The 13,329-nt window shown below is 34.5% G+C and overlaps 1 protein-coding gene across 1 annotated transcript in view; it reads left to right on the plus strand.

Annotated features, from left to right (window-relative positions):
* The window catches only part of LOC111056335 (proto-oncogene tyrosine-protein kinase ROS), a 163,642-nt gene that overhangs the window by 69,718 nt on the left and 80,595 nt on the right, over positions 1-13,329 (plus strand). The window contains 4 exon segments of the mRNA XM_039433568.1: positions 7,184-7,243; positions 7,838-7,928; positions 10,755-10,996; positions 12,451-12,690. Coding sequence (XP_039289502.1) covers positions 7,184-7,243; positions 7,838-7,928; positions 10,755-10,996; positions 12,451-12,690 — 633 coding nt within the window.

Consider the following 13,329-nt stretch of genomic DNA (forward strand, 5'->3'; position numbering starts at 1 on the left):
TCTATTGTTTAATCGGCAATCATCATCAATATCAATGGAGAACCAAAAAGCAAGGCTAGAACAAACCTAGTGTCAGGGGTAAGGAGGAAATCATGGTCTCACTTCTCCATAGTAGGCTTCTAGACTAGCGGAGTAGAAATTAACAAAAATGTACTAATAGTGTAAAACAGGGCTCTCCAAACTACGGCCCGCGGATGGATTTTGTCCGGCCCGCCGAGAGTTATAGCAACAGATTTTTGAAAATATTATTTATTCACATTTTTGACAAAAAATGTGAGTTCAGTACTCTTCTCTTACTAGCCACTCCATTTGTATGTAATTTGTATTATTTTGTATGTAAATAAATAAATAATTTCTTAATTAGTGTAAAATTAGCTGTAAACAAGCAGCTTTTTGGATCTACCTATAAGTGTGAGCAGACATTTTCAAAAATGATGTTTGTTAAATCCAATTACAGAGCTTCTTTGTCAGATGAACATTTGTAATCAATTTTAATGATCGGAACCACAAAGTTTGATTCTAAATGGGCGGACATTTTAAGTGGAAAACAAATGCAATCTTCTCATCAAAAATAAGTATACTCTTTTAGCTTGATAACGTTTTGTAAATTCGTATGTTGTCAAGTTTTCTTATGACCTTTTTACACTCAATAAATTGGACTTTGTATTAAAATGAAATGATTTGGTTTGTTCCTTCCTGTGTTTTAATTTAACGTACTTAAAACTCCTCATATCATTTTAATGGAAATATAATAATTTTACACCCCCCAAATCCCCCGTCGTGAGTGTCCCCACAAGTCAAATTCCACGTACATCCTTGTTATTGGCCCTCTAAGCCTCCCAAGAATTAACAATGTGGCCCTTGGATAAGAAAGGTTGGAGACCCCTGGTGTGAGATATTCATGTTTATAAAGAGATCATTCATCTATATTATAATAAAGGAAAGAACTAGCTTATACACGTACGGTATACGAAATTCACGAATGACCCACCATCACGTCAAAACTACTGGACTTGAAATTTTGCATATGGGTTCTCAATTTACCGAGGATGGTTATAGGCATATTTTCAATTCTCCAAGATTGCATTATCTCAAGATTTTAGTTTGTCAAGTTTTCAATCCGTCGTGCTTCCAGTTTCCTATACTAACTCTGCTTGATAGTGGAAATAGATAAAATAGTGTTTTCAACGGTTTTATTTTCTATCTTCTCATTCTTCTTCTATCTATATTTTTTCAATATCTCTATATATACAAAGTTGGTGAAAAGTATGGAAACAACTGAATTTTTTTTAAAGGGAAATTCGACACGTAATTCTGAATTTACCCGGGATGGTTATGGGCCTATTTTAAATTTAACAATTTAAGTTATCAGTAGATCCAGTTTGTCAAGTTTTCAATTAGACCCTTGCGGAGCACGGGTTACCTGCTGGTATATCATAAAGATCGTAGGACCCTACATAAAAATTGATGAAATCAAAAAAGGAGTACAAAAGTAATAAAAACTTGAACAACGCTACAAATTCCCAACACTTCCATACAACTAGTGAAAAAATTCTCCTAAACGAAATGACAGCTCCAAAATTAATTCATCCATTACTAAGTGAATGAGTAACCTACAACGCGTATTATCAATTCCTCCCCGTCAACACAGCCGACTCTGTGTACACTTACAATAATATCAGTCCACAGAAATAGAAATGCTCTACCGCCCTGTAATATACTCGTTAAAAACGCTTAAAAAGCCGTCAACTTGTGTCTAGTAATAAGTCTAAACTACAGTCAAATAACGATGGGGTTTTTCGATTAGGTCATGGAATGAAACGAATAAAACTATAGTGAGGTCCACGTTATAATGGCAGTGTTAGATTAACAATGGTATTGCTATCCTTGTCTATCATTCAACAAAGCGGATAGCGCTATCTCTTTCTCGCTTTGCGCTGTTGCCAAATCGGCTTTTAACAATGTAGAATTAATAATTAATTAACAAAATATTTCATCTTAATTATACATTATGAAAATTATTGAAAAATATAACTTCTTAATTAATAAAATATAATTGATTATTTTAAACGAGAATGAACAATTAATATTACATTAATAAACCTGTATCAGCTACCGTCAAAAAGACATTGAGGATCGGCAACGTTGTTCTCCTATCTTTCTCCACTACCATTATAACGTGGACCTCACTATATAGACTACTAGTGTGTCAATCATTTTAAACTTTCAGCATTGGTTGAAAGGGAAGCATATTGGTGTTATTCATAAGAAATACTGACAGTTTAAGAGTAAATAAATAAATAGTAAATAAATAATAAATAAATAAATAAATAACTAGTGTACTATAGTGAGGTCCACGTTATAATGGCAGAGGAGAAAGATAGCAGAACAACATTGCCGAACCTCTGTCTTGTCAATGCCTTCTATATACGGTAGCTGATACCGGTTTATTGATGTAATATTAACTGTTCATTCTCGTTTTAAATAATCAATTATATATTTTATAAAGCAATAAATTATATTTTTCATAATTACATAATGAATTTTCATATTTAAGATGAAATATTTTGTTAATTAATTCTACATTGTTAAATCAAATCAAAAAAATCATTGTCACACAACATTAAAATGTTACAACAACGTCATTAATAACACAGAAAACATCAGTTTAGAAATCTATTACAAACAAATCTTCAACTTTATACAAACAATAATTGACCAGTACTTTTTTAAATATTTACAGAAACTATTAAAAGACGATCTGGCAACAGAGCAAAACGAGAAAGGGATAGCGTTATCCGCTTAGTTGAATGATAGACAAGGATAGCAATACCATTGCTAATCAAACACTACCATTATAACGTGGACCTCACTGAAGTGTAGACTACTAGACAACCACGAATGATCATTGAAAATGTTGATTCCACCCTAATCCATGTCTAGACAAGACATCGGGGTAGTATTTAACTTGTAGACTATAGTAATTAAAGAGGGTGAGTGTGCTTTTTTGGGGCTGGAAGAGGAAATTGACTGATTTCCTGTTTTATTGAGTATTTTCTACTTGATATGTAAGATTAGACCTTGTGAACAATCATCTTATCAGTATTTTGTAATTATAGTTTTTATTCAATTGTTAGTTCAACGATGAAATGATAGAACAGTGAGGATTATACGAATTGATCCCTACTGTTTCAAAGACAAAAATCATGTTTTTGGACTCAGGGGACCTTGAAACGTAAAGAAAACTTGAAATTAGGGTACCTTAATTTTGTTTGAAAGCAATACTCTCCTCACCTATGTAATAGGTAATGGTAATAGGGCAAGGAATGTGAAAATACATGAGGAGAACGTATTTATTATGAACACAAACGTAGCTAAAATCCAAAATGGAACAAAAAAAAATCTCCATGTCGCCCCAAATCAGTAAGATAAAGAAGTGAACTTCATGAAGCCCAAGATTTCATTCAGATAATTTTGTATTTGGGGTTTTCTATAAATTGTTCTATATTGTATTTAGAAGTACGGTATCGGATCTATTTTTTTACACTGTACGGTACCTACTTTAATAGAACAACTGTCAATAGCAGGTGTCGAATGCAAAAAGAGAAAATTCCAATCAACGTGTACTGAATTTTCATAACAATGCAATGCTGGCCTTGACAGCACAATCTTGACCTTTCAATAACAGCTGTATCAGAATGACTTTCGTTGTTATAGTATGTTGATTTCTCAAATTAATTTCAAACGGTTCAATTCCACGGTTCAAACTTTGTGATATGTATTTCACTCTATTACCTTGATGTATCATGAATCATGTAGTTGGAACTATATTTTTGAAATTGATATATTAGACACATCACACTGAAATTTCAATATCACCTTGATATATTCAATGAATTTTATTGAATCATCTTAAAATTTATCTAGTCAGGGCTACTTTTTTTGTTTATAAAATAACATCACAGTACCCTTTTTACTTTCCTTGCCCTATTACCATAGGTAAGGAATGTATTGCTTTCCAAAAAAATGAAGGTACCCTAATTTCAAGTTTTCTATTCGTTTCAAGGTCCCCTGAGTCCAAAAATATTATTTTTTGAAAAGTTTTCAACATAAAATAACAGATTAAAAACACACAAAAATTACATTTTAATTTGTGTTTTCAATCTGTTATTTTATATTGAAAACTTTTCAAAAAAGGGTAAGCTACTATGATGTTATTGAATCATGTAGTAGGCCTACTATATTCCCGGGCTGACAAATAATTTTTGTATAGTAGCGCTCATCGAATTCCCATCTAGCTGTTTACCCTGTTGTCAATATTTATTTGCAGTAGCAGAAGTTTTCGGGATGATTCACAGCATGCTGCATTTTCGTTCAACAACAATAATTAGTACTATATTATTGAAATTGTACTATATTATAAAAGAAAATCAAAATTACATGATTATCAAACAAACGCCATGAGATTGGAATTATTTTAGGGGACTCCTATAGATTCCTTCAACTTGTGTTCTTCCTTCAGCTTCAATTTATGTAACTAACCGCCTAATTCTACATGCTTGATAATGAACTTGAATACTAGTAAGCATATAATTACTGAGTACATTGACATTGACCAACTTATTTTAGTCCCAACACTAAACTTCTTCCTTCACTTCTAGAATGAGAGCTGGGATCTGAATGAAACTACTAAGCCCACAATAAAAGCCTGTTAGCCTGTCACAGACTATGGTAAAATTATAGTCTATAGAGTGACTATTGCAGAAGAAGAAGAAGAAGAAGAAGAAGAAGAAGAAGAAGAAGAAGAAGAAGAAGAAGAAGAAGAAGAAGAAGAAGAAGAGAAGAAGAAGAAGAGAAGAAGAAGAAGAAGAAGAAGAAGAAGAGAAGAAGAAGAAGAAGAGAAATTAGAGGTAGAAGTAGAAGTGGAAGAAGAAGAAGTCTATACATATTATAGTATAGACTATTAAGTAAAATAGACTATATATATATAGTAAGATAGACTCATGGTATAGATAGACTATATATTATAGACTTATAGTGTGATTCACTGCCTGATGCATTAGAGATAATAACACTACCAATGCCTCCTATTCACCTAATGCTGACAGTTGAAAGTGAGTCTCACAGCAGATGAATGGGGTGCTGAGTTTTAATCATAATAAAACAGTGTTGGCATGATAATGAATTGATGGCCGAGAGCTGTCACCATGTGTCTTGCTTACCACTGTCTGGCTCTGGATCCTATAGCAAGTGTCCTAACAATAACTTATTGCATTGCTTCTTCAAGATGTGAGATTAGAGATGCATTCAAGCAGTAGACCAACAATGATAGGTAGAACGAAAAAATATATATATATAATTTAGATTCCTGAATATTTATGAGGCAAGAATATATAATTTAGAATACTGGTTAACAATAACTTATAGAATTGTCTTCAAGATTAGATATTATCAGCGATGCATTCTAGCAATAGACCAACAATGATAGGTAGAACGAAAATATAGATATATAATCTAGATTCCTGAATATTTATGAGGCAAAAATATATAATTTAGAATTCTGATTAGCAATAACTTATACCTTATAGCATTGCCTTCAAGATTAGAGATTAGCGATGCATTCTAGTAGTAGATCAACAATGATAAGTAGAACGAGAAAATAAATATATAATTTGGATTCCAGAATATGTATGAGGCAAAAATATATTATTTAGAATACTGATTAACTAATACGGTATCATTGCCTCCAAGATGTGAGGTGATGCATTAGAGATGCAAGATTAGAGATAGTCTAATATCCAAGATTAGAGATGCATTCTAACAGTAGATCAACAATGATAGGTAGAATGAGAAAATAAATATATAATTTAGATTCCTGAATATTTATGAGACAAGATATAATTTACAATACTGATAAACAACAGCTTATAGCATTGTCTTCAAGATTAGAGATGCATTCTAGCTGCTAGTAGACCAACAATGATAGGTAGAACAAGAAAATAATAATACATAATTCCTGAATATTTATGGGGCAAAAATATATAATTTAGAATTCTGATTAGCAATAACTTATAGCATTGCTCCTCCAAGATTAGAGATTAGAGATGCATTCTAGCAGTGGACCAACAATGATGGGTAGAACGAGAAAATAATAATATATCATTTAGATTCCTGAATATTTATGAGAAGAATATATCATTTAGAATACTGATAAACAATAGCTTATAGCTTTGCCTTCAATATGTGAGATTAAAAATGCATTCTAGCAGTAGACCAACAATGATAGGTAGAACGAAAAATAAATATATAATTTACATTCCTGAATATTTATGAAACAAGAATTTATAATTTAGAATTCTGATAAACAATAGTTTATAGCATTGCCTTCAAGATCTGAGATTAGAGATGCATTTTAGCAGTAGATCAACAATGATAGGTAGAACGAGAAAATAAATATATAATTGAGATTCATGAATATTTATCAGGCAATTTATGAGGCAAAAATAAATAATTTAGAATACTGATAAACAATAACTTATAGCATTGCCTCTTCAATATGTTTGATTAGAGATGCATTCTAGCAGTAGATCAACAATGATAGGTAGAACAAGAAAATGAATATATAATTGAGATTCCTGAATATTTATCAGGCAATTTATGAGGCAAAAATAAATAATTTAGAATATTGATAAACAATAACTTATAGCATTGCCTCTTCAAGATGTGAGATTAGAGATACATTCTAGCAGTGGTCCAACAATGATAGGTAGAACAAGAAAATAAATATATAATTTGGGTTCCTGAATATTCATGAGACAAGAATATATCATTTGAAATACTGATAAACAATAAAAAAAAGATGGAAAAAATAATGGAAAAATTTATTAAAAATTAAAAATCATTAAAAATTAATGGAACAATAAAAATAAACAATGGAAAAATTTCATTATATTTACATTGAAATTATTAATAACACTGACAATTTACAAACAATATCCATATGAATGTGTAATTATAACAAATAATTGTCGTAGGCATAAGTTTGAGACAGTAGAATTCAATTCACTACTTGATTGCAAAAAAGTAAATTGATTGTAGAAAGTACTTGACTGTGATGTGAACTGGTGAAAATGTCTAATAAAATTATTATTAAACTTATATTTGTTTTCTATTTTTGTTGCAGTGTGCAAGAGGCTGTGAGTTATGGAGAAAAGCATTGGATGCTAGTTGTCAGAGTGTTTGTGTGAGTAAATTCGATTTTTATCGAAATTATTTTTAATAGCATAATTATTCATCAATCAATCAAATCATTCCATTATAATGGAAAGGCCCAGTTCCACAAAAGCTGGTTAAATTTTAATCGTGATTGATTTCACGAGAACCAACCAGAGAAGCCGTCTTTTAAAAAAGCATTCTCTGATTGGTTCGTGAAATCGTAAAATTAATCACGGTTAAAATTTAACCGGCTTTTGTGCAACCGGCACAAGGCTTTCAATTGATTCAGTTCCGATGAATCAATTTTCTAAATACATATTCATCTACTATTGGTGCAGATGAAGTTCACCCCTAAAATCTCATTATAATCATTTCTAACTATTTTTAATTCCATAACATCACGTATATTATGCATGATTACAGAATAAAATTTACTAAGAAGTATTGAATTCAACTTGATTTTTTGATCAATTAATTTACTTATAAACTATCGCATACTACATCATTTCAGAACAATCGTAAACAGTGTTCATCTAGAATTTATTTCTGCTCAAATTCTATTAAATTATTTGTCTCATGAAAAAATCGAGTAGTTCTCTTAACATTTAATGATTCTTTCCAGAATGGAACGCAAGAGCTGCTGTTACCTAAGGAGCTGTACTGTATAATAGGCTGCAACGATGCACTAAATAGATATTTCCAAAGACTGAAAGGTAGGAAAATTCAAAATCCAAATTCAAACAAATACATCTTATTTTTACTTAAATGTAATAACAATTTACAGTTCATTTCAATTTCTTATTTGTGTTCCCTATTTCAGGCTAACGTTAATAGACAGAATTAACGATATTCTGCCTACTTTGTACTACAGCCTACGTCACAGCTGCAGTTCCCCACTCCAATTGCATGTCAACTTAAACACCATAGATGAGTGACCAACCTTCTGTCTACCAACTTTGATTACAGGCTACCCTGTGTGGGGATACTTAAATAAACAGTATATTTTGAAAAGTTAAATAATAACTCTATTTCGGACCTATATAATGTTATCTGAATTTGGGAGAGAAATAATAAAATATATACTTGTAGTCCAGTCACTATATACATTGGTGCTTGCAATTTATATTGTACCTAGTTCTGGTTTTTTAATATATTATTTGGATACATGATAGAAGTCCAGAACCAATTTCATCATGCAAAATTTCCTTGTGCTAGATACAGAGTGCCCCAAAAACCTCCATACAAGGAGCATTGTTGTCAGGTGTGCCTGGAAATCTATATGAGACAGAGCGCTCTACCTGAACCACTACCTCCGTAAACAAAGCCATAGTACATTCTGGTGACGTGAAGTCAGCACAGGTAGGGCTCCTACACCAATAAAAACACTAGCTGATATAGATCAGCTGAAATCAACGAATTTTCATTGGTGTAGAAGCCCTACCTGTGCTGACGACACACGAATGCACTACGGCTTTGTTTACGGAGGTAGTGCCTGATCTCAGATTGTGGAGCACAAAAATACGCCCAGACGGATTTTGAATTATTGACCGAGCGAAGTGAGGTCTATGATTCAAGTCGACTGTTTGGAATTTCTCTTAATGTTTAAATGTTGAAATGTTTATATGTTGCGCATTTACGGCGAAACGCGGTAATAAATTTTCATGAAATTTGACAGGTATTGCTCGTCGACGTAGATACAAGGTTTTTGGAAATTTTGCATTTCAAGGATAATATAAAAGGGGAAAGGAGCCTCCTTCATACGTCAATATTAGAGTAAAAATAAGACTATAGAATTATTCATCATAAATCAGCTGACATAAGTGATTACACAGATGTGTGGAGAAGCCAGTCTATTGCTGTATTTCCATAAGGTCTACAATTTCAATCAGGTACTTGTGGATGAGAATACTGCTTGAGGTCTACTGTTCACAGAACTACTAGTACATCTAGATGGTAACAATCGGAAGATATTGTGGATCAAAAACTAAAATTAATCAGAATTTATTTTTTCTCTAAATTTTACTCATTTTTGAAAAATCATAACTCAGTACTGATTGGAGATAGAGAGTTCCGAATAGTCTCATTTCATTCAGAATTTTATAATATTAACCCTAAAGAGACACACTGGGGTGTGTTTCACACCCCAGGTATTTTTTTTTTCTGTTCTACAGTTGACAATATCAAACAGATGGGAATTTATGCCCAGTCTAAATTAGGTTTGTAGTATTGTCAACTACTCTCCACCACTTCCAGTCAGTATTAGCATTCTACAAGGTCACCAGCTCATCTTGTTCTTCGTTTGGGGTGTCTAACACCCCAGAGTGCCTTTTACGTAGTACTTTTATCAAACACTTTTATTACAAAGATTCACTTGTATTGTCACTACGAATGTTGTATGGGATGATGGATCAGTTTGGAATGAATGCTATGATTCTCTACAGCTTGAGATTCAAAACAATAAAATGAAGAGACGTCAGTTTTTGATGAAGTTGTCATTGGCAATGATCAAGCCATTCGTTCAAACCGTATTAGGAGCTCCAACACTTAGGCGGAACATATGTACTTCTAAAATTAGTATAAATATTGATAAGCAGTGCTTTAGTTTTGATTTCTGTATGCACTTGGAACAAAAATGATTAAGAAATGATGAAGTATGGTCTAAGTACTTTTTTTCCGTATTTTTCAAAGAAAAATGCAAAGTTAAATAGGGGTGTTCAACACCCCAGTGTGTCTACTGTGTTAGCATGAAGTAAGTGTATCTCTGTAGGGTTAAAAAAAGGCGAGAGCAGTTTTTTCTGTCCGATTACTGGATTTGGCAGAAATAGCTGAAAACTGGAAAATGAACCGAAAAACAAGGTATCTAGCACAAGGAAATTTTTCATGAACTGGACTTCTCTCATGTCTCACATTAGTATATAAAAAAATCAGAACTACCATATAATTGCAAGCACCAATGTATATAGTGACTGGACTATACAATGAGTTAAGAAAGAGTGTAAGAAAAGGTACAGAAAGAGAGGGATTAGCATCCTACATAGTTTTTAAGTCCCCTTCTTCTTCTTCTTCTTCTTCTTCTCCTTCTCCTTCTCCTCCTCCTCCTCCTCCTCCTGTCTTCTTCTTTTTCTTCTTCTTCTTCTTCTTCTTCTTCTTCTTCTTCTTCCCCTTCTTCATCATCTTCTTCTTCTACTTCTACTTTTTCTTCATCCTCTTCTTCTTCTTCTTCTCCTTCTCCTTCTCCTCCTCCTCCTCCTGTCTTCTTCTTTTTCTTCTTCTTCTTCTCTTCCTCTTCTTCATCTTCCTCCTCCTCCTCTTCTTCTTCTTCCCCTTCTTCATCATCTTCTTCTTCTACTTCTACTTTTTCTTCATCCTCTTCTTCTTCTTATTCTTCTTCCTCCTCTTCTTCTTCTTCTTCTTCTTCTTCTTCTTCCTCTTCTTCCTCCTCCACCTCTTCTTCTTCTTCTTCTTAATTTCACTAAGCTTCATTATTTGTGAAAATAGTTTTTTCATAAAAAATAAAATTTTAATCTATGTGATGACAGAGGTGATCGGCACACCCCCACCGCCAGCCTTGGTGGCCGATTCACTGACTTCCACCTCGCTGAGCCTGGAGTGGGAGTGGCAGGGTGGCGGGATTAGGGGCGTGGGTGCTACCAACATCAGCTACCTGGTGCAGTGGCGCTATGAGCAGCTGGCAGATACCTGGCATTACTGTCGCAACCAGACCTGGGGCAACCACCCCACAGTGCATGTCGACAACCTACAGCCTTACACCAAGTACAGGGTGAGTATTTATGAAGTACAGTAGTAGTTTATACAACAGTTTTATAATAAGGATCTTCAACGCACGAGTTGGATGTAGAATAAAGACACAAGTGAGCGAGCGACGAGTGTCTTAAACATTTCACAATTGCTTTAAAGACCATTATAAAAGCATGAGTTAGATGTAGAGTTAAGACACAAGTGAGCTAACGTAGCGAGTGAACCCGTCTCTCAAACATCTCACGAGTGCTTTAAAGACTCTATAAAGCTCAACTCACACTTACACGACTCAGGTCGAGAGCATGTGTCACCAAATGGTGACACTCAGACCAGTCGATTCTAGTCTCCGCGACGTCACCCATTTGAAAACACATGCTCTCGAGTAGATTCGAGTCTCTTCTGGACCTGAGTCGCGTGAGTGTGAGTTTAGTCTTAAAGCAAGAGTTAGAATTAGAGTGAGGCAAGGCGCACACCAGTTAGTCTCACAAGTTTTCACTAAATCAAGTATTCAGTACCGTATGACAAATTCTCAATTCGTCAAGTTTCCAGTAGCCTACTTCAAAATTTCAGATTGTCTTCAGTTCATCAGGGTTTCATTTTATAAAGTTTTCAAATATTCAAAGTCTCATTTTATCAAATTTTCATTGCGTCAAGTTCTCAACCCGTCAGGTTTTCATTGCGTCAAGTTCTCAATCTATCAAGATTTCAATTCGTCAGGTTTCTAGTCCATAAGTTTCCAGCTCATCAAATTCCAGGTTATCATGTTTTTAGTTTGTCAAGTTTTCAGTTTGTCAAGTTTTCATTTCATTTCACTGTACACTCTCTCCTAGCTTTTTACCTATTGTTATTTCAATCGTTTTACCAGCATACAGGCTAGTAACTTTATTTCTAACCTTACAACTAGTCAGCAATGTGATACTTTGCTTGAGTGGTCGTAGAAAAAAATAGTGTACACAACAGTTTTATATGGTCTTTAAAACAAGACTCGCGTTTGCTCGTTACGCTCGCTCACTTGGCTGGGCGCACACCAGTTTAGTTAAGACAAGACAAGACATGATCAGACACGTTTAGTCACAATACTTCATAGTGTTGCTAGTAAAAAGTAAATTCGTATAGCTTTTGTTGGTGGGAAGGTCCCACCGCCTGAATATATCATTTGAGCCGTCGCAATGGGCCATACGACTGTCATACTTCAGCCGGGACCGACAGTTTAACACGAGTGCTTATGACGCACCTCACACTGATTAGTCATTGCAATTAGACATGTCTTCATGAGCAATTATTATGTGAAGTATTGTGACTGAACGTGTCTGATCATGTCTTGTCTTGTCTTAACTAAACTGGTGTGCGCCCAGCCCTAAGAAACAAGTGAGCGAGCGTAACGAGCAAACGCGAGTATTAAACATCTCACGAGTGTTTTAAAGAGTTTTTATTTACCATATTTGTAATACATATTCCTCTCTCCCTCTGTTTCAGTTCCGCATCGCCCTCCTGCTCTCACCGCACGACAGCGAACCGCTAGTGTCCGCACCGTCGGTGGTGATCTCGACCCTGGCCGGGGGTCCCCCCAGCAGCCAACCGACCATAGTGAGGGCCACACCAGCCGACCCCTCCCGCGTCTCCCTCTCCTGGGTGGCCGGTCCCTTTCCCAACGGCCCCCTCCTTTCCTATGTCCTCCACATCCAACAACTGCCCTCCGGCTACACGGCCGTCAAGGTGACAAACAAAAGTTGCAAGGCACGGCACGATTTGATGCACAACTCGCTTTCCTTCAATATTGAAGTTTTCAAGATAGATTTCTTCAGCTTGAGCTTCAGATAGCACTCTGCTTGAGAAATATAGTGCTTATAGTGTTCACTTGTGCACCATTTTGCAGTTTTTCAGTTAAATTACTGCTTAATCTTGTTGTAAATCGAACTTATTTGAGCCTATCGCTTGTCTGTTACTCTGTTAGCGGTTTGATGTAGATTTCGCTTTCCTTCAATTGAAGCTTTCTTCATGTCCTGATATATTGACATTTAGCACAATGATATAAGTTCATGTTCTATGAGAATCACCCGTTAGATGCACTTGAATTATTAGTGGAGAGGCGCGCATGAAAACACCTCAATTATCAACATTTCAAACACTCTTAACTTTTGACAAATTATGTCAAAATGATCGGATCTTCTCGTACCACGGCTTGTCAAGCTTTCAAGCTTCATTTCTCCAGGCACGCTTTTACTAGTTAAGCTTTACTCTTCTTAAGCTTTAGATAATAATCTGTAGTTATAGTGCTTAATCTTCCTGTAAATCTAAATAGAACTTCTTTGAACCTGTTGCTTGTCTGTTAACGGTTTTTGCTCTCCTTCAATT

Source organism: Nilaparvata lugens, chromosome 7, assembly GCF_014356525.2.
Source record: "Nilaparvata lugens isolate BPH chromosome 7, ASM1435652v1, whole genome shotgun sequence".
In the NCBI taxonomy this organism is placed as follows: domain Eukaryota; kingdom Metazoa; phylum Arthropoda; class Insecta; order Hemiptera; family Delphacidae; genus Nilaparvata; species Nilaparvata lugens.